Below are 26094 nucleotides of genomic sequence, written 5' to 3' on the forward strand. Positions count from 1 at the left end.
ACAGGAGAAACAATAGAACATTAAGGCCTTGTCTTCACTACAACAAAAAAGGTGTATTCTTAACTCAAGTTAGCTAACTTGAAGTAAAATCTAGTGAAGACAAGGCAGGCTGCAGTATTCATGAAAGTTAGCAGGTCTAGTTTATGCCTTCAGGGAGGCCTAAGCTTGAACTTGATCTGATAACTAATGTGAAAACTGCAGTCTGCCTCATCTTCACTAGGATTTTACCTCAAGTTAGTTAACTTGTGATAAGAATGCCCCGTTTCCTTTTTTTTAAAGTAAAGACAATGCCTAAGAGTAGAACAGATTTTATTGTGCTTAGACTCAGTCACAAACCCAGACATAGGCAATCTCAAATTTAGCTGGAGTATAGTCTCAGTCTTGAAGAGGTTTTGTGGTTTTTGGCTACAATGGTGGAAGAAATTTAACAAAAGACAGCATGTTGTGGAAAAATATATTTTAAAGTTTGTTATGGAATGCATACTTAACACCTAGTAAAATAAATGAATATCCATTTTCAGTGAAATATCTTTTCATGCATCACAGTTTATGTATTAATAGAAAGAAAAGCTCTTTAAATGGCTCCTGTATTACCTCTTGCTCTGCTTACATTTAAAAAATGAATGTCAGGCAACAGATCAATATTTTATGCAGCTCTATTCTTTTAATAATTAATGCACGAGGAAAGTGCTGCAAGAAAATTCAGTCAGTGAGCAGAATAAGGATCTAGAGAACAGGGTCATGAAATGAAGAAAGAAAATTTAATTACACATATTGTCACAGCTATTTAACTTTAATTACCTGTAAATATGAGAAGCCTGGAAAACACTAGAAGGAAAATTAAATAGCTCAATGTCAAGAAGTAGTATCTGTGCATAGAGATTGTTTTTTGGAACACACTAATTACTTTTGCTTTCATTAGTTTTCATTATTTGTTAATGCAAGTAAGTACTTCCTTCAAAAATGGAAAAAGAAATGGAAGGAGCTCTGGAGAGGAACATTCAGAAAAAATACGTATAGTGTGATTTTAAAAAATACCTTCATTTAACTAGACAGTTTAAAATTCAAAGTATTTGCTTATTATGAACACAAATTCAAGTAGACCTTCAGAAATCCAAGAGCAGCATGGACATACTTCTACTAACCTTGTTATTGTCAACCAAACATTCCAGCAACAGGACAGGCACATTCAGAAATATGAAATTCAACTGAAGAGTTAAAAAATAATTATGAAAAGAATGCCAAAGCAGTAAAAGTAAGTTAACAACAAAGATTTTGCCCTGCACCCAAGGCATAAGATAACATATGTTTCCGACATCTGGCAAATTACCCGAGACCTTTCAGTTAGAGGAAAAAGTCACCAAGTAGAAGCAATAAATTCTGTTGACCAGAAATGAGATGAATCAAACAAAACAGACCGTTGTCACTCAAATTATCCTAATTTGCTGAAGGACGGTCTCTCCTGCTGACCATCCAGGTCCACAAATTACTGAAAATAAAGAAAGACTCACCTAAAGAGGATTCTCTTAGCACCCCCAAATACAGAGTAACTCCCAGTTACTTTAATGAGAGTTCTTTACATAGAGCACTTCCTGGAACAATTTGTTCTGTTCAGGACTAAAAGGTTTTGCTTAATGCTTCAGATGTAATAATACACAAGTTACAGGCTGAACACAAGCACAAACACTTTCGAATATGAGCAATATATAGGTCTCTAACTTTCTGTAATCAAAACTGCACATTTGCTGGTCTTTGAATGAATAGCATGAGGAAATTACAAGCTACTCATTCAATTAAAACTTATGGTTTGCAAAAACACCTCATAGTTTTTAATACACCAACATAAACAAAGTCACAAATTTAGACACTTATTCAAAGTTCTCAAAGACTTCTCTAGTCTAAACAATTTGTTGGGTTCTTTCTGGAGATTTCCTTTAGATCTTAGAGTTGGGAAAGATCTTCATATAGGTCCAAATTCTGAGCCCCTTCTGGGCAAGCACTGTGTGAAAGCCAGAGAAAGTGAGGTGCTTTTCTGCTGCATGTGTGTGCCTGGAACGGGATGCAGAGGCACATTCAGAGGATCTTCACACTTTGTGTTGCACTGTGCTGTTGGGTGAAATTTGAGCGTGCACAATTAGCGGTGACATGACTAAAAAAATTTCCAGCCAAATATCCATGCACATGAGAGAGAGAAAAAACACAGTGGCTATGAAGAACTGCTGTAGACCATGGTGTTCAACAGGTGGATCCATGTAGTCATGGATCCACTGTCCACAATAAGCCCTGGACCCTCTCCTCAAACTCCTCCTCCCTTTGTCTCACCTCTGACCCCAGAAGCATTCCTTTGGGCATAGCCTAGTTACTCAGGCAGTACAGAGAATTTGGTCCACTGTATATTGATACTTCTAGCAGAAATCAGAAACCTCACAGGTATATGAAAATGGAAAAAATAAAACCTGCACTATTTTGAACCTCAGCAAAGATTTGTATCAGACTGGGTTTAAGTTTTGGTTGAACTTTGGGTCAGATCTTATTTAATTCTCACTGATCCTCATGGAGGCTACCTGCCTGTTTAGCTCCCATCACATGAATGCTCGCCTCCAGTTGTGCTGGAGGAAGGAAAGACAAAACCAGCAGAACTAGGTAGGGAGGTGGAGGAGGACGCAGCCTGCAGTAGAGGCACTGCTTCCCACACAGTCTTAGCTCATTGATCTACATATGAACAGAGAAAGGCTTAAACCATATATTCTAGTTATGCATGTGTAACCCAGACACCTTCTGGGTGTGGTGTTCTGTCCCATCTAATGGCACCGAGACTACTTAGAGAACAATTAATGAGTCTGCTCTACGGCCTTAGCTAACAAGCAGTTGACTTTTAGGTCATGCGGTAGATACTCATGCACTAAGTTCCTGCCCGCTGACGACGGGGTCTGTCAGTGTAAGACATGCTGATTTGCTGCTCCTTTGCAAAGGATCAAGATCAGAAAGACTATGCTACTACATACTAATGGGGGTTCTGGATCTCATGATCTTGCTCGCTCTAGTTTTTTTGGGTTTTGGCGGGGTGGGGGTAGGGTTTGTACCAACTACTATGACTTTCTGGAGTGTCCTTCCACATGTATCCAACGAGCTAAAATTTTTATGATGGAATGATGGTTTAAATGATCAAAATATAGAACACACATTCTGAATATACATTTAAATATGTAATTACATATTGTGAATTTAGTTTAATATTAACTGCATATAATGCAACAGATCAGCTCCAAGTTATAAGCTTCAATATCTTTGTAACTGTAACCTAGTTCAGTTCCCAGCACTGAAGTGTCATTTATAATTGATGAGATTCTGTAATCACATGGGGTGAAGTTCAGCCTCTCAGTTAAACCAGAGCAGGAATTTGCAATGGATTGTACCTTTCTGGTGCACTGTGAAACTATCTGGCTTCACATTAAGTTTACATTAAAGAGATTAAAAATAAAAAACAAAGAAAATGTTAAAATGAGGAGCTATTTCAAAAACCAGGAATTACAATATATAAACTTCCTGGATTTGAAGGTGGAAACGAGATAAAAGGTGTACTCTGTTGGGGCTCTAATTTTGGTGCTATTTTCGGTAAATTTGTTATTAATTATTTTTTGTTACCAGCTTAATATACTGGAGGAATATGTGCAACAGGATAGGCATATTGGAACTAACCCATCACAGACAAAGAAAACCACTGAGTGTAACCTGCTGATATACCTACTTTCCATGAGTTCTGAAACTGCCTTCCCCCCACGTTTACTGCTGCTTAGTGGAGAACAAAGATCTTCTTTAAGCTAAGAAACTGATGAAAGGAGACCTGCTGTAAATAAACCTTCAAACTGACTTCAGCTTCCTGCAGCTCTGACCCTCATCTTATAACATGAATCAGCAGACAATACAGCTCCAGCCTGCTTTACTATTTCCAGCCTGAGTTTTGCCCTTCCTTCCTTAGTCACGAAAGCCCCATGGCCAGGAGAACAACTGTAGGGTTCTGCTGGGGTAACAGGGCAAGATTTGGATCACCATAATGAGAATTAGCATCCCCCTGTTAATGACAGAACTCTGCATTTGATTTCAACATGCAGGGAGTGCTTGCAAGAGGGGCTGGTGACTCCATGTAGTCATTGGCCATTTTCCCCCATACAGGACTCCACAGCGTGAGAGGAGTTACTGTAGACTCACAGGAAATGCTCGTGTGGCTCCAGTGTCCTGTAGTCTGTGAAGGAAGGATTTATTTCTTCTTGATCTTCCTTGAAATCTTAGTTGCACAGCCAAGCCAGTCTGGAAGGTATATAATATGATTTAAAGGTAACAACTTGTGATGTGCTCATATTTTATATTGGATCAAATAACTGGAAACTATTTCATATTCCACTGCAGTTTTCCGTTAAATTAAACATGACTAAATACTCCTTTACATGAAGGGCCCTTAGAATTGCAATGAGGAAACCTCTGACTGAGGAGAAACCTAAGAGCACAAGACCGATTGAGAGGAGAATTTCTTGTGTAATCTAAGCTAGAGATTCAACATAGGCAAAAAAAAAAAAAAAAAAAAATGCCAACATGTAAAAAAACCATTCTGGATTTAGTGATTGAGGTCTCTCTATTACACTTAGGGGGTGGTGGTGGGAAGAGGAGTTAAAGTATGACTTTTGGGATAGTTTGACTGTAAAAAACAAAACCCCCCCAAAATCAAGGCTTTCATTGAAGACAATACTGAGGACAAAGAGGAAGTGAATGTGTAACAGCTATATACAACAGTCCTGCTATTAACAATAATTTATCTCTGTACCTCAAGAATAAAAGATGTTTATACAAAATGGGTATCACAGAACTTAAGTTTTCTCTGGTTGAACTACCACAGCTGAATACCACTGTACATTAGCATTTCCCCAGCACAGCCTTTCCATTAGCTCCACTTTGGATAATTCTGTATATTTTAATTAAGTTCCTAGATTCTACAGTTTCTAGTTACATACGGGTAGTGCATAATAGTGATCTGATCAGCTGTGCAACCTCCACACAGATGATGGTATATACAATAAATCTGTATCTGGCTTCTTCTGAGTATTTTGAATATTAATATGCTCTGAATGTATCCTACTATATAACGAGTGCTATACAAATCGATACAAAAAAATTAAATAAACATTTAAATTTAAAGTACAAATAGTGGGCTTTTTCAAAGTGTCTAGTATTCACAAATATAAAATGAGAAAATAATTCACGGTTCCTTCCAACCAAAAACTACATGGTCATTTTCATAAAAACTAAATATACATCAATATGACTAAGGCTTGATCCTGAAAACACGTATGAGTAACTTTACCATCGTGACCAGTTCATTGAACTCAACTGTACTGCTCATGCTTGTAAAATTAATTTCATTCAAACATTTATGGAATTGGAACCTAAAGCTCCAATCCTGCAATCTACTTTAAAAACAAAAAGACCTGGCCCTATATATCATTTTGAAGGCTTTCTTATATTAATAAAAGCCACAATACATCAGCAAAACGTGCAATTATTTTTCAGGTGCAACAAGGGCTGTGCACATGGAACACGTACACTGTGTGTTTTGATTTCTATTCCACCGTGCATCAGTAATTAGGGCACGTGAAGATCTGTTGCAATAAAAAATAAAACACATTTCAGTTGTCACATGAAAGTTGAATTTATAAGGAGTAAGGTTCAGACTTACAACTATTAATGAACATGATTTATCAAACATCAGTAACCACAAGTAGAAAATAATCTTTCCATCTAGTGACCACCAGGATGACAACAAACTTTTATTTCCTCCTAGAAGCCCATAGCCAGGTTTTGTATAGAAAACTCTATCAGTGCCAGCCTGAGGAGATAAAATTCCTTCCAGTGGTAAAAAAGAGGCAAAAAATAAATAAAACCGAGAAATGATGACACCTGCAAGTGATGGTACTGTGAATTTTACAAATATTTATGGTTTTGTTAGCAATGAGTAAGGAAGATTGAGAATAGTGGAGATAAGGGTTACAAATCTGTAGTTTGCAAATTTATACAAGCATATTCTCCATATATATGATATTGCAGTAACCACAAGGATATGAACTACAGGCAGGAAAGCAGAGAGACAAGCAATAAACATTCCTCACCCCTCCTTATTCAAAGCTACAAGAACATTAATGATTTTTGTTTCCTGTAGAAGTTCTAGGATTTTAAACCAAAGTATATTTCCTCCTTCCTAGATGGACTTATTTTTGTCTGTTTATTTGGTATCAATGCAATCCAAAACTATTTTTTGTTTTTTTTCCCCCCTTCACACATTCCAATTGTTAGCAATCCACAGAATGATTTAAATCAAAACGGGACTGACAAAATTTTTATTTCGATCAGAAGCAATTGGTAAAATTCCTAACTATGAGGGATATTATATCTGTTAAGCCTCTGTTGCTATCTCCCCCTTTTTTAAAAAATTGCAAATACTACATCAGTAACCTCCAATAAATATGCCTTTTGACTATAGATGTGTGAACTGAACCTAAGAACTAGTTCACATTGCAACCCTAATACCGATCTGAACTCAAAACTTTAAGTGTTTGCATCAGGAGCCCTTTATTCCAGGTCCCTTCCACTGACTCCTTCTACTGGCCAGCCCTGGCCTCCTCAACATATAATTCCAGACCTGCACTAAGGTGTCTCTCCACAACCACCCTGATTTCTCCTGCTGCTTCTAGTGGTTATATTCGGACAAAAAGAAAAGGAGTACTTGTGGCACCTTGGAGACTAACGAATTTATTTGAGCATAAGCTTTCGTGAGCTACAGCTCACTTCATCGGATGCATTCAGTGGAAAATGCAGTGGGGAGATTTATATACACAGAGAACATGAAACAATGGGTGTTACCATACACACTGTAACGAGAGTGATGAGCTAAGGTGAGCTATTACCAGCAGGAGAGAAAAAAACCTTTTTGTAGTGATAATCAAGATGGGCCATTTCCAGCAGTTGACAAGAACGTCTGAGGAACTGTGTGTGAGGGGGAGGAAATAAACATGGGGAAATAGTTTTATTTTGTGTAATGACCCATCCACTGCCAGTCTTTATTCAAGCCTAAGTTAATTTTATCCAGTTTGCAAATTAATTCCAATTCAGCAGTCTCTCGTGGGAGTCTGTTTTTGAAGTTTTTTTTGTTGAAGAATTGCCACTTTTAGATCTGTAATAGAGTGACCAAAGAGATTGAAGTGTTCTCCAACTGGTTTTTGAATGTTGTAATTCTTGACGTCTGATTTGTGTCCATTTATTCTTTTACGTAGAGACTGTCCAGTTTGACCAATGTACATGGTAGAAGGGCATTGCTGGCACATGATGGCATATATCACATTGGTAGATGTGCAGGTGAACGAGCCTCTGACAGTGTGGCTGATGTGATTAGGCCCTATGATGGTGTCCCCTGAATAGATATGTGGACACTGTTGGCAACGGACTTTGTTGCAAGGATAGGTTCCTGGGTTAGTGGTTCTGTTGTGTGGTTGCTGGTGAGTATTTGCTTCAGGTTGGGGGGCTGTCTGTAAGCAAGGACTGGCCTGTCTCCCAAGATCTGTGAGAGTGATGGGTCGTCCTTCAGGATAGATTGAAGATCCTTGATGATGCGTTGGAAGAGGTTTTAGTTGGGGGCTGAAGGTGATGGCTAGTGGCGTTCTGTTATTTTCTTTGTTGGGCCTGTCCTGTAGTAGGTAACTTCTGGGTACTCTTCTGGCTCTGTCAATCTGTTTCGTCACTTCAGCAGGTGAGTATTGTAGTTGTAAGAATGCTTGATAGAGATCTTGTAGGTGTTTGTCTCTGTCTGAGGGGTTGGAGCAAATGTGGTTGTATCGCAGAGCTTGGCTGTAGACAATGGATCATGTGGTGTGGTCTGGATGAAAGCTGGAGGCAATGTAGGTAAGTATAGTGGTCAGCAGGTTTCTGGTATAGGGTGCTGTTTATGTGACCGTTGCTTATTAGCACTATAATGTCCAGGAAGTGGATCTCTTGTGTTGACTGGTCCAGGCTGAGATTGATAGTGGGACGGAAATTGTTGAAATCGTGGAATTCCTCAAGGGCTTCTTTTCCATGGGTCCAGATGATGAAGATGTCATCAATGTAGTGCAAGTAGAGTAGGGTGTTAGGGGATGAGAGCTGAGGAAGCGTTGTTCTAAGTCAGCCATAAAAATGTTGGCATACTGTGCGGCCATGCGGGTACCCATAGCAGTGCCGCTGATTTGAACATTGTCCCCAGATGTGAAATAGTTATGGATGAGGACAAAGTCACAAAAAAACTATACCCTTCCCCCCCCCCCACTGTTCCTCACACGTTTTTGTCAACTGCTGGAAATGGTCCACCTTGATTATCACTACAAAAGGTCCCCCCCCCACCCACACTCTCCTGCTGGTAATAGCTCACCTTACCTGATCACTCTTGTTACAGTGTGTATGGTAACACCCATTGTTTCATGTTCTCTGTGTATATAAAATCTCCCCACTGTATTTTCCACTGCATGCATCTGATGAAGTGTGCTGTAGCTCACGAAAGCTTATGCTCAAATAAATTTGTTAGTCTCTAAGGTGCCACAAGTACTCCTTTTCTTTTTGCGGATACAGACTAACATGGCTGCTACTCTAAAACATATTCAGATAAGTGACTATTTAAATTATACTGTCCTACTCTACAGTTCAGTTCCCTGTGTATATTCAGAGTAATATCAGTTCAGTTCTTCAAAATAAGCTTCGACTCCTGTTAGTGCTAGAGAGGCAGTATAAAGGGAGGAGTGTCAGTTAGATTCTTTTGTAGCTCATGCACCATCAATAGATTTTAACTAAGTTCCACTAAAAGAATCCTGATGAAGTACTGTGTTCAAATTTAATTGCTTCACCTTAAAAAGACAGCTGAAATACCAGAGAAGGGCAATGAAGATGGTCATAATGGAGCTTCTGATGAGATGTAAAAAACTAGGATTATTAACCCTTGAAAAGAGAAGATATAAATAGAAATGAGGTTATAAAGGGTAAGGTTAAAGCTGACCAGTCTCTTCTTTTCATGCTGTCCCATGATATGAGAACGTAGGGTCACTTTCAGTTAATGTCAACAGAAATATTAATGCTAGTTGGGGCTGTTCTGGGTTGCCCTGTCAGGGTCAGTGCAGTCATCCACTGTTGCATAAAGAAGGCAGGCCATGAAGGACCTAGGGTATTTGCGTAGCCAATGTTCCTAAGCCCAGGACTTGGCCCACTAGCCATAGCTATACATACATAATCAATCTTATGCTTCAGAGCATAAGCTGTTTGCCACAGGGCTCAAAAGGAAAATTTACCCTCACCCATGTACAGCACTGCAGAACGGGCCATTGACTTACAGTTTCTCTCCCCCTCCTCTCCTGCCCTCCCCATCTTCCAAGCCACTTCCAAGGCAGGACACCAGATGTGATAACTTGATCTGACACGGCAAGCTTAATGTTCCAATATTCCTAGTGGAAACAGAAGCCCAGGAAGAGCGGGTCAAGGGTGGAAAGTGTTGATTGCAGAAAGGTTGGAGTCACAGTGGGTCACAGACTGAAGATCATCCAGCTGCTGGTTGGAGTTTGGAAAGCAAATGGTAGTAGCCGGACAGAGTGCTGTGTCACATGCACAAGAAAATAAGTCTCCCACTGGATTTGGATTTTCAGTAGGAGTCTTAAATGAGTTTTCAGAGTAGCAGCCGTGTTAGTCTGTATTCGCAAAAAGAAAAGGAGGACTTGTGGCACCTTAGAGACTAACCAATTTATTAGAGCATAAGCTTTCGTGAGCTACAGCTCACTTCCTCAGATGCATATCGTGGAAACTGCAGCAGGCTTTATATATACACAGAGAATATGAAACAATACCTATTCCCACCCCTAACACCTAAATCTTTTGAGGTTCACTCATCATCACTTTTAGTTCGTTATTTCCAGTAGATTCAGAATTAAGTGAAAACACCTGTCAGCTGGGAAAATCCAGGCTTCAGGTTTTAGAAAGTATTTTACATAGATAAAATTTTAGCACAGAATTTTATTTTTCTCTTCCTTCAAATCATAGCAGGCAACTGCTCCAGATTTTGCGACTAATTCCTAATTAATGCATGAAGGTCTCTATAGCCTACACAGTCTGGCATTCTTGCTCATTAATTGAAGGGATTTACAAACCAGAAAATAAATCTCTTATTTACAATGAATGAAAATTCTTGTTTACTATGAATGAATATCCTTGTTTACCCATTGACTTCAGTGAGTTTTCCCTAAACACAATATGGACTTCAGGATTTGGACCTGGATTTTACTTTTTAAACTATTTGTGTAAAACGAGAAACATTTATTTTCCTGAAATGTGATTCACCATTCCCTATACTGTAGCTCTGTTTGATTGTTTGCTCAAAAAGCCGTCCATATTGAAAAAAAAGGTGGACATGTAATAAAAGGGCCAGATTGTGAACCCATACTCACAATGGTAAGCAGTTACTTACATGAGTAGTCCCACTGAAGTCAAAGGGATTATTCCTGCAAGTAACTGCTCACTAATGTGAATAAGGGGTTTAAAACTAGAATTTAAAATTAAGGGCCAGATTTGACCAGCCTTGACTTAGACTAAGTAAAATAATGCATGTAAAAATACTTTGCAAGTAATTTAATTGAATCATTAATCAAAATGAATGAGAGGAACAGACACCAGTCATAAGTTTTTAGATGTTGAAATGCACTGACAAACTTTTGCTCTAAACAATAAAATAAACCATCAGCTACCAGTCCCCCAGAACACTGCAGAAATTTGCTTTGTGGGTGTTCTACACTGTTGAAAGGATAGTACCATAACCATTAACAGCAACAACTTTAGTAAACATTGTCAAATAAAATATATCATTTATATCAAAGTTTCCCACTGTGTGAACCTTCAGGTGGGTGGGCTGAACAAAATGGGTGCAACTTTTTCATAGGTTGAAAACCCGAAAAAAGGGAAATGCAGGTACTCTACAAGAAAAATGATACTGGGAGACTGGTGAAATCCAGCTTGTGCGAGATGGCGAAGGTGAAACAAGATAAGGAATGTGATCAACAAAAGAATCTTGGAAATAGAAGAAATGACTTCATAAGTCAAAAACTAAAGTTCATTAGTCAAAGCAACACAAAAGAGCACTGAAAAGATACAACACAGTGGAGGTTAGATGCAGGAAGATCAGAAATACCATGGAGATTAGGCAATGCAGAAGAAAAATATTTCCTGGAGACCATTTTACTGAGAATCAGCATTACCAAGAGATGTATGAAGGAAAATAAGGTAGGCGCTTTGGGTAAATAATTTAATTTACAATATATGGAAGAGGCAGTCAGTACTGTTCAGGAAAGTACTATTTCAACAGTAGACTAACACTGAATTGTGGCAGAGAAATAGCAAATATCGGGTCAAATTAAGGCTCCTACGAGGCAAGATGTACTAGGATGGCAGGAAGAGGAATAGCCCCTGAGTGCTGTTGAAGTGTTACATCTGTTGTAGCCAGGAGCATCTATATTGTTTCAAGGGACACTGGGGGAAAAGTGGTTTCAGAGTAACAGCTGTGTTAGTCTGTATTCGCAAAAAGAAAAGGAGTACTTGTGGCACCTTAGAGACTAACCAATTTATTTGAGCATAAGCTTTCGTGAGCTATAGCTAACTAACTAACTATAGCTAACTAACCAATTTATTTGAGCATAAGCTTTCGTGAGCTATGGCTCACGAAAGCTTATGCTCAAATAAATTGGTTAGTCTCTAAGGTGCCACAAGTACTCCTTTTCTTTTTGGGGGAAAAGTATGCTCACTGGTTACCTCATGCCACTTGCCTAACAGACATAGTTTGCACTTCCCCCAGTAAGCCTTTTAGCTGATGACTGACACAGAGCTGGGGAATTCCCAATTCCTCCCAGCCATTATTTGTATTACTATAGTACTTAGAAGCCCTAGTCATGGACCAGAATGCCATTGTTCTAGGTGCTGTACAAAAGGTGCTTGTCTCTTGGACAGTATGTACTGCTGAGGTAGTGCTGACTCCCCCTTGTGCTCCTGAAGCAGAAGTAGCCAAATTATAGCTGCCTCCTGTTCAGGAGGGCAATGGCTGTAAAAAGAGTCCACCTGCATACCTTGTGCACCAATGATGGAATGGCCATAATTTGTCCCATAATTACTACAGAAATGTCACAGACCAGGAATTGTTCATGCAGATGAGGCACTTGTAAAACAACTAGATCATAGAAGCATTATATACCCATAATACAGTGAAAGGAAGATCTGTGGAATGACCAGGTAAAGGTGGATATTTTTTCGAAACGTAATATGGGTCTATTACCTTACACAGTCTGTTGAACAGCAGATAGCATATGAAGTATAGCAAGTATCTGGCAATAAGTTTTGAATTGCTGAACATTAAAAGGTAAATAATCTTACAATCACATTTCCAATGTTTGTGTAGGCAATTAATGGACTAGTGAACAATTGAACTTATAGAACAAAAAGGTTGGATTTGAAAAGGTTGAGTTCAAAAGCATGTAAAATGAGATAATGAAAAAGTGAAAACTTCTGTATAAAAGAAGTGCATTAATTATGAACAATCCCTGCTTGTTCTACTGAGGCCCCTATCACAAATGATTAATTCTCTAACATTACAATTCTTTGCATCAGGCATGTTAAAGTTTTTTGTAACATGTCTCTTGTGTAATTTACAAAGGATTCAGGGCATGTTTTGCCATCTTTACTCACAATGAGTAGTACCTTACTCTGTTCTCTTGATTTCAATGGATTACATGAGGTACAGCTCCATATGGGTTAAGGTGGCAGAATCTCAATTTTAGTATTCATCTAAGGCCTGGTCTACACTACGGGGTTAAGTCAAATTTAGCTGTGTTAGGTTGATTTTAAAATGAATGTGTCCACACAACCAACCCCGTTCCATCGACTTAAAGGGCTCTTAAAATCGACTTCTGTACTCCTCCCCGGTGAGGGGAGTAGCGCTAAAATCAACCTTGCTGCATCGAATTTGGGGTAGTGCGGACCCAAATCGACGGTATTGGCCTCCAGAAGCTATCCCAGAGTGCTCCATTGTGACTGCTCTGGACAGCACTTTGTACTCCAATGCACTAACCAGGTACACAGGAAAAGCCCTGGGAACTTTTGAATTTCATTTCCTGTTTGGTCAGCGTGGCAAACTCAGCAGCACAGATGACTATGCAGTCCCCCCAAAATCGCAAATGAGCTCCAGCATGGACCAAAAGGGAGACACTGGATCTGATTGCTTTTTGGGGAGAAGCATCTGTGCAGGCAGAACTCCGATCAAAAAGAAGAAATGCAAATACATTAGCCAAAATCTCACAGGGCATGTTGGAGAGAGGCTACAACAGGGACACACAGCAGTGCCATGTGAAAGTTAAGGAGCTCAGGCAAGCGTAGTCAAGCCTGTAGAAGCAGTTGTTTTCGTGCCTGCCCGACTTGGACTCTCTATCCTATCTATTTGCTTGATGTATTTTTTCAATTCCTGCCTCTGCCCCGAGCTTTTCAACTGGGAAATCCCCTGGCTCAAGCTCCTCACCTGGGACCATATGGTCTCACAAGGTGATTCTGAGCGTCAACCCTCCTTTTGTGAGCCTAATACGCAACACAAAAGAGCACCAGAGGCTCAACTGGCAGCCAAGTTTTTGTATGCAGTGAAGTTGTAGCTGTGTGGTTCCCAGGATATTACAGAGACAAGGTGGGTGAGGTAATATCAAGACTACCCGTCACTGGAGCTGAATTAGGTGTACTCAGTAAGGCTACCTCTACACTACACTGTGCTGCTGTAACTTTTCTGGTGAAGACGCTTAAGCAGATTGGAAGAGAGCATCTTAGGTCAGCATAATTTATGTCACTCAGGGTTGTGGATTATTCACACTCATGAGCAATGTAAATTATACCAAAGTAATCTGTAATGCAGACATACAATAAGGGATTGAATTTCTGCCCCACCACAGAACCTGATACCATACGAACATGTGGAGAACTTGCTTCAAAGAATTCTTTCACAACGACACGCCACTCATAATTACCACATCCCCACCATCAATCATAAAAAAAAAAAAAAAGAATAATCTGGACACCACAGAGTGGACGAAACCACAATCTTGATCATTATACTGATTGCTTCAGGAAAAAAATTGACTGCATAGAAGTTGGTGTAATAAAAGATTTCACCTCAACCAGCGTAGACTTGTGCTTCAATCCACACAGCCTCCTCAACAAGGGCCTGTGTGTGCTCATATATATCTATGATCCTAATGTGCCATAAGCATCTTTTGCTGCAACACTATTTTAACTGGTATGCCAAGCTTCTGATGACTATAATTGTTTGTTGATAAAAAAAATTAAGATCTATATTAACAAGAGGTTTTGAGAATGCACACATGAATAATTTTGCCTGTTTATTACTAACATCAAATCAGTGCATCAATGTACAGTAACCTGAGGTGATGGTGTTTTCTTTATACAATAGTTTGGACCACTAAAGCTTATTTTTCCTCAAGCATTATCACAAACAGATGTTCTCAAGACTTATCCAGCAAACTTCAGACTCTGAAATCTTCAAGCAGTGCCTAAAATTAATGTGGAGCATACCTGCAAAAATAATCTACGCGCAACAATCCAGCTAGGTATTTATTATGATGCACTTATCACCATGGTATCCAAGTGCATAACATAATTACAGGGTTCTACCAAAAGGGCTAAAGTTCTCAAGACTGATCCAGCAAACTTCAGACTCTGAAATCTTCAAGCAGTGCCTAAAATTAATGTGGAGGATACCTGCAAAAATAATCTATGTGCAACAATCCAGCTAGGTATTTATTATGATGCACTTATCACCATGGTAACCAAGTGCATAACTTAATTACAGGGTTCTACCACATGGGCTAAAGTTGGTCTTTGGTTCTCTTACTTTTTTCATCAGACTGGAGATAAATGTAAAATATTAATATTGGTAATAGTTTGATCAAGAGAAAGCTATGATTAAGAGAGGAGTCTCATCCTGAAGACCATGAGATTTGTTTGCCTATTCTCTTGGGAAAGAACACTGTAAAGCCTAAGCAAGCCACTGACTGCATAAGGTTTGTTTCATGCTTCCACAAGTCCCACACCCTTGTCTCTGAGGAACCTGGCTATTGTAGAAGTCATGGTTGCAAAGAAAGGGAGGCAGGATCTGAGGTAGCATAGTCTAGGCTCAGCCAATTTGAGGACTTTGAAGATGACGACTGGAATCAAACTGAGGACAGCGTCTGGACAAACAGGGTGATATGCTCACACCTAGGAGATTGCTGCATTCAGTGGGCAAAGGTAAAATGGAAATATTGTAAACTTGCTGTGGTAGATCATATTTAAGTTGAAGATCCCAACTAACATATAAAGACAATAATGTCAAACTTGGATATACAAGCATTAAGAAATGGTTGTGATAGAAGTTGCTGAAAAACTCAGTGGAGAAAAGAAAATAAGGTACTGTATGTCTGAATAAGTAGAAAAGGGGAGCTTCAGTGAAGCATTAGAGAGTGACAGTGAAGGTGAAGGTCCCCCCACTTCAAACTGTGCCTATTTATGCACAAGCAAGCATCACACTCAGAGTAAAAAAAAAAAAAGCTAGAAGCAAAAACTGATGTAACCTATGCAAATGGTGACATTACAACCGCTGGAATACTTTGACTTCAGGAAAACATATGGAGCTCCTCAAATGTTAATGGGGGGGGGGTGTAAATTGCCAAAGAATTAAAAATATGTACAGACTCTTTTAAAAAAAAAGCTTAGGAAACTATGTAAAAGAAAAAAATTGCAAAATATAAAAGGAATTATACACACAAGTGATGTCCTTGTGTGAATTTACTTTATGTTTCTTCCCCGATTATCTTAACTTTTATTTCTCTCAACAAAGTCAGCTACATGACAATGTTATAATTGTAGAACTGGTTCCTACAGCTCCAGCTGAAATCAGCTGAGGATCTAGCCCACAATCTTTAAGTCAAGATTTTAACAACATTTAAATACTTGTTTTATAATTGTTAATGTACCAGTGTTTTCTAAAGCTATCATTTATAAGAAAAGGTTCAATAACTCAATGCTGCAATTAGAACTGCTGTGCTGTAATGTCTGCAATGTTTTAGTTTTATTATATACACAGATCTATGTGTTGGGTAGGGCAAATTGACATAGTGGATGCGCTACTGATTTGTCAGCATCAGTTGTGCACTGCTTTGTAAAGTTCCATGTCTTAAGTAGTCAATTTTTTTCTAAGATATGCAACACAAATAGTATCATAGCTATCATATCGAGTCCTCTTCCAGCTAATTCACCAAACAGAACATAAAAACAGGTTACAGTTGGAGTCTTTGCAGGTACTCCCTCAGCAGATTCTTAGATTAAAAATAAAACTGGACCAACAGTACACTTAAGACTCATTTTACTTATTTACCAAAAGTAGACAGCAACTACCAACAACAGTAATATAATTTTATTCTAACAGTATTGTGATCCTCAATTTGCCATTTGTGGTCATGTTTGTCCCAACCTACTAAAAAATCCTTTATTTTATTTTATTTTTAGTTGGGTGAAGTATTAGAAAGTCAAATGTTTCTTATCCATCTGTTACCACCAGTATGCCATTCATATCACTTCATAACCAGAGGCAGTTTCACCCACAGTGCTCTGTGATTGCTTCATACAATATACCAGCTCCCTAACTGTGCCAAGCATGACTGCTGTGCAAACCAGCTTGTTCTTCTCTCTGAACTAATTGTGTCCACTGGGCCAAGTTAATGTAATGCTTCTTCGATATCACCTTTGCCAACTGTGACAGATGTTGCAAGGAAGCCTGCAGTGTATATTCTGATGCTTATGGACTCAGCCTCAGTTGTAGCTATGCAAGATATATCAGGGTACTGTGCTCTTCTAAAAGGGTGCCAGCACATGGAGCAGTAAACACAATCAATAAAATCATATGGCTCACTACAAAAGTCACTTTATAAGCCATGCCTGGCATACATATGTGTTTTTACTTTTGAGTCTCTCAACCCCCCATTTATCTATTTACTGCCAATATTGATGGAGCTAAATATAAATGATTCTGCACCAAAGCACTATGATTCAGTATGGCTTGAAACTGCATTAACCCTCCAATTCAAAAATGTTGGTAAAAAGTTAAATTTGCTGCAGTCACAGGTAAAAAAGTACTGAATGCAAAAACTATACAGAAACTCCTTGAACTTAAAGAATAGAACTTCTCCTTTACTAAGTGTATCTTGCTGTTTTTTCAACACACTTAGGTAACTGAATGCACCAGCTTCTAATGTTTACTCTATTGGGAAAAAAAACACATCAGTTTATAAAAATCCTGCTTTAGCTTTAAACAAAGGAGAAAGTGCAGCTGTACATATTGCTCAAGGCTGTATTGGTCAAAAAATGACAAGGTGAGTGAGGTATGTATCTTTTACTAGACCAACTTCTGTTGGCCTACTTCTCACCAAGAGAAGTTGGTCCAGTAAAACATATTATCTCACCTACTTTGTCTCTCGAATATCCTGGGACCGACATATATACAACAACATTGTGAAGAAATGTCCTTTTGACAACTGAAATTGACCTTTCAATGTACGCAATAGATATTAGCTTTACCTTACAGTTAGTTATCCAATTAAAAATACTACCAATCAATTTTTTGGTAAAACACTTTTCTGCCTTTCAAAAATGCTGTGTGGTGGAAATCTCAAGCATGACAGTTTAGAGAATTCTACAATTTTCCATTTTTAATTCTTTTAATTGTTTTTAATTCAGCCCTTACAGCAATCTCACTTTCTTTTCCTATAATGCCTCTTTTTCAGCTGCTGTCACATCTGCCCCAGTCTCCCTTTTTGGCACTAAAACTGGTTTCTTATATTTCAAAAGCAAAGTTACTGTGTTAGTGTCGATGATTGAGTTAAGGATGGTCTGTCCTAGTGATTGAAGCAAGAATCTGGCCTACCAGTCAGAGGTGAACCCAGAGAGGGCAGGGCCTGGGCAAAGTCAAGGGCTGTGACTGGATTCAAGAAGCCAAAACCGAAACCGAAGCATTAACTGGAGTCACAGTCAGAAGGAGGAGCCAAGGGGCCGAGCCAGGAGTCAGGTACAGGCTGGAGTAGGAGCAGGTACAGGGTGGGGCAGGAGCAAGGCCAGAGACAGCATCGGTAGGGACCGAACCAAGCATAGCTGCAGGCTAGGAATGCACTGAGCAGCCACTGGCAGCTGCTGCTGCTGAGCTTAAGTATCAGCCTGCTAACTCCTTCAACCAATCAAGTGATGCAGTAAGACAACTTCTTTCAGGGCCAGCTGCGTTTATCAGGTTGCCAAGAGACTGACTCTGCTGCAGGCTAGGCCTATAACTGTTAGCTTACACTTGGAACGACGGCCACTTCCAACACATTTAAGCCTCTATTAAGTATCAAAAATTTGTAATATAACAGTTCTTCATCTCTGATCTTGTCTGACCTCAAATACTTGGAATGTAACTATTACCTGCATCTGATATGTGAATGAATTGTCTACAACTGTTCTCTTTCATGCTTCTAACGTCAAATATACTTTATTCTAAACCAGTAGTTCTCAAACTTTTTTTTCGTGGACCACTTGAAAATTGCTGAGGGTCTCGGTGGACCACTTAATGATCTTTCCAAATGTTGTTTGTACCGTTAGCTAACTATTGTAAAGCACTTTGGATAAAAGTGCTATATAAAAAACCCCTTTAAAATAATTAACGTTTTTTTGTTCTACAAATAAAACCACACAACTCATTTTAATATCAATAGTCTTACCTTTCTAATGCGATAGATATGTCCTCTCTCTCCCGCTGCAGCAGCCTCTGAGTTGGGGCTCGGAAGGAGGGGGGTCTCTCCAGGCACCGCCCAGGCACGCACCTTAGAGGGAACTATCCGCGGACCACCTGAGTGGAGCTTGCGGACCACTGGTAGTCTATGGACCACAGTTTGAGAACCTCTGTTCTAGACCTTCCATAGGACTGTGGCAATGGGAAATGAGGGTCCAGAACTTGCTACTTTCCAAGTTCATCCAACGGGAAAGCTATTAAGAACCAAAACTACATAACTATTCAACTGGCGGTTAAAATATTTGGGGTTAAGATAAAGATAGTCACATTAAAAAAGGAGGAAACAACTGAACATACACAAATTTGAACAGCTGGAAGCCAGAGTGGTCACCTCCCCACCTACTGCTCTCAGTGGGATGGGAATCAATGAAAGAAGCTAGGAATCAGAAAATCCAGGACAGCAATCGGTTGCAATCCTGTCTGGCAAAGTGGGGGGCAGGGAAGGAGGAGGAACTCTTTGTCTGCATTTCTGCAGAACAAGCCACAGGATCAACCCAAACATCATTAAACTATGTATTTTAAAGTAGTTACTTTGTCTGTAAAGTCGATCAAATGGGAGAGATTGAAATCAGTCAGTTGATTCCATTTTAATAAGTAAATAGGAATTGATGGCTTTACAGTAAAGTTTACTTCTGCCTCTTGCAACCTGTATAGAACCTATTAAATCTCTGGTTGGTACTACCTGAATTAATAATCAGAACATCTTGATCTTGAAATGCACCTCTCAGTGACAGTATAATATAGATAGTGTTCCACATTTTCAGCTTTTACCGATTTTCACTGATAAATTACCAGGTTTTTTTTTAGTAAAGGAGTTAAGTTTTTACTGAGTTTTACCCATTTATCAATCCACTCAGTATTTTTTGGGGTACTTATTTTTGTTAAACACTAAAGTTTAAGAACATAAGAATGGCCGTAGTGGGTCAGACTAATGATCCATCTAGCTCAGTACTCTGTTTTCCGACAGTGGCCAATGCAGGTTCCCCAGAGGGAATGAACACAACAGGTAACCATGAAGTGATCCATTCCCTGTTGCTCATTCCCAGCTTCTGGCAAACAGAGGCTAGGGACACCATCCCTGCCCATCCTGGCTAATAGCCATTGATGGACCTATCCTCCATGAACTTATCTAGTTCTTTTTTTAACCCTGTTATAGTCTTTGCCTTCACAACCTCCTCTGGCAAAGAGTTCCACAAGTTGACTGTGCATTGTGTGAAGAAATATTTCCTTTTGTTTGTTTTAAATCCGCTGTCTATTAATTTCATTTGGTGACCCCTTGTTGTTCTGTTATAAGGAGGAGTAAATAACACTTCCTTATTTACTTTCTCCACACCAGTCATGATTTTATAGACCTCTATCATATCCCCCTGTCAAGGTTCCTCCCCCACTCTGAACTCTAGGGTACAGATGTGGGGACCTGCATGAAAAACCTCCTAAGCTTATCTTTACCAGCTTAGGTCAAAACTTCCCCAAGGTACAAAATATTACACCCGTTATCCTTGGACTGGCCGCTACCACCACCAAACTAATACTGGTTACTGGGGAAGAGCTGTTTGGACGCGTCCTTCCCCCCAAAATACTTCCCAAAACCTTGCACCCCACTTCCTGGACAAGGTTTGGTAAAAAGCCTCACCAATTTGCCTAGGTGACTACAGACCCAGACCCTTGGATCTTAAGAACAATGAACAATCCTCCCAACACTTGCACCCCCCTTTTCCTGGGAAATGTTGGATAAAAAGCCTCACCAATTTGCATAGGTGACCACAGACCCAAACCCTTGGATCTGAGAACAATGAAAAAGCATTCAGTGTTTTACAAGAAGACTTTTAATAAGAAATAGAAGTAAATAGAAATAAAGAAATCCCCCCTGTAAAATCAGGATGGTAGATATCTTACAGGGTAATTAGATTCAAAAACATAGAGAACCCCTCTAGGCAAAACCTTAAGTTACAAAAAAGATACACAGACAGAAATAGTTATTCTATTCAGCACAATTCTTTTCTCAGCCATTTAAAGAAATCATAATCTAACACATACCTAGCTAGATTACTTACTAAAAGTTCTAAGACTCCATTCCTGGTCTATCCCCGGCCAAGACGACTACAGACAGACACAGACCCTTTGTTTCTCTCCCTCCTCCCAGCTTTTGAAAGTATCTTGTCTCCTCATTGGTCATTTTGGTCAGGTGCCAGCGAGGTTACCTTTAGCTTCTTAACCCTTTACAGGTGAGAGGAGCTTTCCCCTGGCCAGGAGGGATTTCAAAGGGGTTTACCCTTCCCTTTATATTTATGACACGCCCCCCAAATCTCAGCTAGGGTGAAACACTGGCTGGGATTTCTTCCTGGAGCTCTAGGAAAAACAGAGTTAATAAGACACATGCATCTCTAAATATACTACCAGTACATAAAGACTAACAATATTTTCCACATCTCAAGGACGATTTTAACCAGTTGATTCTGGGAAACTTTCACGGGAGAGTGCATCAGCCACTTTGTTAGAAGCTCCTGAGATGTGTTGGATGTCGAAATCAAAATCTTGGAGAGCTAAACTCCACCGAAGAAGTTTTTTGTTAGTTTCTTTGACGGTGTGAAGCCACTTTAGTGCAGCATGGTCGGTTTGCAGGTGGAAACGCCGTCCCCAAACATATGGGCGTAGCTTTTCCAGAGCGTAGACAATGGCATAACATTCTTTTTCAGTGACTGACCAGTTGCTTTCCCTCTCAGACAGTTTTTTTGCTGAGAAACACTACAGGGTGGAATTCTTGATCAGGTCCTTTCTGCATTAAAACTGCTCCCACACCACGCTCTGACGCATTAGTGGTTACTAGGAACTGTTTGTCAAAGTCTGGGGCCCTTAGTACAGGGTCAGACATGAGTGTCGCTTTAAGCTTGTTAAAGGCCTTCTGACACTTTCCGGTCCACTGAACAGCATTTGGCTGTTTCTTTTTGGTTAGGTCTGTCAGTGGGGCAGCGATTTGGCTGTAGTGCGGTACAAATCGTCTGTAATACCCGGCCAAGCCTAAGAAGGATTGAACCGGTTTCTTTGACTTTGGGACAGGCCACTTTTGGATAGCATCCACTTTGGCCTGTAGGGGGCTGATAGTTCCTTGACCCACCTGGTGTCCAAGGTAAGTCACTCTGTTTAGGCCTATTTGACACTTCTTAGCCTTAACAGTTAGTCCTGCCTCCCTTATGCGCTCAAGGACTTTTTGTAGATGTTCCAGGTGGTCTGCCCAGGAATCCGAAAATATGGCCACATCGTCAAGGTAGGCGACTGCATATTCTCCTAATCCCGCTAGGAGACCATCTACAAGTCTTTGGAAAGTGGCGGGTGCATTTCGCAGCCCGAAAGGGAGTACATTAAATTCATACAGCCCGAGATGTGTGATGAAGGCTGACCTTTCCTTGGCAGATTCATCTAGCGGTACCTGCCAGTACCCCTTGGTTAAGTCCAAGGTAGAGATGAACTAGGCCCGTCCCAGTTTCTCTAATAGTTCATCTGTGCGTGGCATTGGATAGTTGTCTGGGCGAGTTACAGCATTTAGCTTACGATAGTCCACGCAAAAACGTATTTCCCCATCTGGTTTGGGAACTAGAACCACTGGAGATGCCCATGCACTTTCAGAGGGGCGGATTACACCCATCTGTAACATATCCTGGATCTCCCGTTCTATAGCAGTTTTAGCTTGAGGAGACACCCGGTAAGGTTGAACCCTAATTGGGTGAGCATTACCTGTGTCAATGGAGTGGTATGCCCGTTCAGTCAGTCCTGGGGTGGCTGAGAATGTTGGCGCGTAGCTAGTGCACAGCTCCTGGATCTGCTGTCGCTGCATACGCCCAAGGGTCTTGAAGAGGTTCACCTCTTCCACACCACCACCACATTTCCCTTCGTAGTAGACACCATTGGGCCACTCAGCGTCGTCTCCTCCCTGGGCTGTAAACTGACAAACCTTTAATTCTCTGGATCGATTAGAAGAGCTGAGAGGCGGTGGGTTGCTCCGTGCCGCCGTCCAAGCTCTCTGGAGGCTTTCATCTGCTTCCTGTTCGGTCTGGAACTGTTCCCTTGATGCTGGAGACATCAGTTCCTCATGGGATTGTGGACCTAGGCTTGGTCCCTCTGGAAGCGATATAGGGGATGGAGCTGTTTCTGTTGACTGTGAACCGCTCTCCGCTGGTGCACTATGTTGGGATTCAGGCTCCGGCTGAGCCTCTTGTGTAGGGTTATCGGCTGCTGCCAGTTCAGGTTCAGTGGGGCCCTCTGGCGTTGAGGTTGCAAGTACTGGACTCAGTGCTGGCACGGGGTCTGGTGTTGGTTGTTTGGCTGGTTCCGGTTCTGGGACTGGTTCCGTCTGGGTCTCTGGGACTGGATCCACTACTGCTGTTGCAGACATTGGCCTGGGGTCCGGGTCCATCACCTCTGACTGGGTTCTGATAGAAGTTTCTGGAACAGACCTAGGCCTCACGGCTTGTTTAGCCTGGCTGCGGGTGACCATTCCCACCCTCTTGGCCTGCTTCACATGATTGGCCAAGTCTTCCCCCAACAGCATGAGGATGGGATAATCATCATAGACTGCAAAAGTCCACATTCCTGACCAGCCCTTGTACTGGACAGGCAACTTGGCTGTAGGCAAATTGAAAGAGTTGGACTTGAAGGGTTGAATCGTCACTTGGATCTCTGGGTTGATTAAATTGGGGTCCACTAAGGAAGCATGGATAGCTGACACTTGTGCTCCGGTGTCCCTCCACGCAGTGACCTTCTTCCCGCCCACACTCACAGTTTCCCTCCGCTCCAAGGGTATCTGGGAGGTATCTGGGCCTGTGGACCTCTGGTGTGATTCCGGTGCAATGAACTGTAATCTGTTGGGGTTCTTGGGGCAGTTGGCCTTTACATGCCCCAGCTCGTTACATTTAAAACATCGTCCAGCTGACGGGTCACTGGGGCGAGGTGGGTTGCTGGAGAACGGGGTGGTGGGACGATAAGGGGTCTGGAGGGTTCTTTGGGAGGTAGGTGGGGCTTTGGGCGGCCCCCGGTAATAGGGTGTGGTCTGGGGTGGTCCCTTCTGGTCTCCGCTCCAACTGCGACCAGTTTTCTTCTTCTCTGCCACCTCCACCCATCTGGCTCCAATCTCTCCTGCCTCGATTACAGTTTTGGGTTTCCCATCTAGGATGTATCTTTCTATTTCCTCAGGAACACCCTCTAAGAATTGTTCCATTTGCATTAGGAAGGGCAAATTTACTGGAGATTCAACACTTGCTCCTGATATCCAGGCATCCCAATGTTTCACAATGTGGTAGGCATGTCGGGTAAATGACATGTCTGGTTTCCACCTTAGGGCTCGGAACCTCCGACGAGACTGCTCGGGTGTTATCCCCATTCTGACTCTCGCCTTGGATTTAAACAGTTCATACTTGTTCATGTGTTCTTTAGGCATTTCAGCTGCCACCTCAGCTAAGGGTCCACTGAGCTGCGGCCTCAGCTCTACCATGTATTGGTCAGTAGAGATGTTGTACCCAAGGCAGGCCCTTTCGAAGTTTTCTAGGAAGGCCTCAGTATCATCACCTGCCTTGTAGGTGGGGAACTTTCTGGGATGGGAAGTGGTACCTGGAGAAGGATTGCTAGGGTTTGTTGGTATATTCTGCTGGGCCTTTATCCTCTCCACCTCCTCCACATGCTTCCTCTCTTTTTCCTTCTCCTCCTTCACATGCTTCCTCTCTTTTTCCTTCTCCTCCTCCACATGCTTCCTTGCCTCCATTTCCCTCTTGTGGGCAGCCTCCTGTACCTCCTTCTCCAGCCGCATGAGTTCTATCTGTCTTTCATGTTCCCTTTGTTTTTCCTCAGCCTGAAATTTGGCTAATTCCAGCTGTAGTCGAGCTGAGGATTTGGTCATTCTAACCTCTCTGTTTTTAACTAACTTTACACCTGAGGTTTAGAAATAAACAAACAAAACGTGGCTGGAAAATTTTGCTGTGCTGGAATAGAATACCTATTCTCTGATAGTGACTGTCAGCCTACAGAAAAAGACAATTCCCTTGTCTCTGCTCTGGGCCCAAATTAAAGCAAAAAACCTCCAACTACTTGGAAACCTGCTTACCCAGCCCAAAGAAAAAGCAAATGGGTATAACACACACCCCCTATTTACTTTTAGGAAGAAAAGAAAAAAAAACCTCTGGGTTGGAAGACTGTGAATTTCCCTGCAGGAGTTAAGTACCCTGCCTCCAGGCAAAGAACACCTGCAATTCACAAGATAATCCCCTTTTGTCTCTGCTTGGCCACAAAGCAGAGAGAAACCAAGCTGCTTTCAGTTTCAAAGCTGCTTTCTGGACTTTCTTTCCAAAGAAAAAAAAATTTCCTTTTTAAAATCTGTTTTTCTAGTTCAAAAAATCTCAACTGGATCTCAAATGATTTCAGGTTAATCCCACCACTGTGCCACCATGTCAAGGTTCCTCCCCCACTCTGAACTCTAGGGTACAGATGTGGGGACCTGCATGAAAAACCTCCTAAGCTTATCTTTACCAGCTTAGGTCAAAACTTCCCCAAGGTACAAAATATTACACCCGTTATCCTTGGACTGGCCGCTACCACCACCAAACTAATACTGGTTACTGGGGAAGAGCTGTTTGGACGCGTCCTTCCCCCCAAAATACTTCCCAAAACCTTGCACCCCACTTCCTGGACAAGGTTTGGTAAAAAGCCTCACCAATTTGCCTAGGTGACTACAGACCCAGACCCTTGGATCTTAAGAACAATGAACAATCCTCCCAACACTTGCACCCCCCTTTTCCTGGGAAATGTTGGATAAAAAGCCTCACCAATTTGCATAGGTGACCACAGACCCAAACCCTTGGATCTGAGAACAATGAAAAAGCATTCAGTGTTTTACAAGAAGACTTTTAATAAGAAATAGAAGTAAATAGAAATAAAGAAATCCCCCCTGTAAAATCAGGATGGTAGATATCTTACAGGGTAATTAGATTCAAAAACATAGAGAACCCCTCTAGGCAAAACCTTAAGTTACAAAAAAGATACACAGACAGAAATAGTTATTCTATTCAGCACAATTCTTTTCTCAGCCATTTAAAGAAATCATAATCTAACACATACCTAGCTAGATTACTTACTAAAAGTTCTAAGACTCCATTCCTGGTCTA

The 26094-nt window shown here is 40.9% G+C and overlaps 1 protein-coding gene across 3 annotated transcripts in view; it reads right to left on the reverse strand.

Moving 5' to 3' along the window:
• The window catches only part of DTWD2 (DTW domain containing 2), a 192523-nt gene that overhangs the window by 23400 nt on the left and 143029 nt on the right, over positions 1-26094 (reverse strand). For 2 of the 3 annotated variants that reach the window (XM_084629066.1, XM_084629068.1), the window contains exon 5: positions 4210-4308. The exons of the other annotated variant lie outside the window; for it this stretch is intronic. In XM_084629066.1, coding sequence (XP_084485192.1) covers positions 4210-4308 — 99 coding nt within the window. The remainder of the gene's footprint in view (positions 1-4209; positions 4309-26094) is intronic. 3 annotated transcript variants of the gene reach the window in all.

The sequence above is a fragment of the Lepidochelys olivacea genome (assembly GCF_965140295.1).
Source record: "Lepidochelys olivacea isolate rLepOli2 genome assembly, chromosome: 5".
Taxonomy (NCBI): domain Eukaryota; kingdom Metazoa; phylum Chordata; order Testudines; family Cheloniidae; genus Lepidochelys; species Lepidochelys olivacea.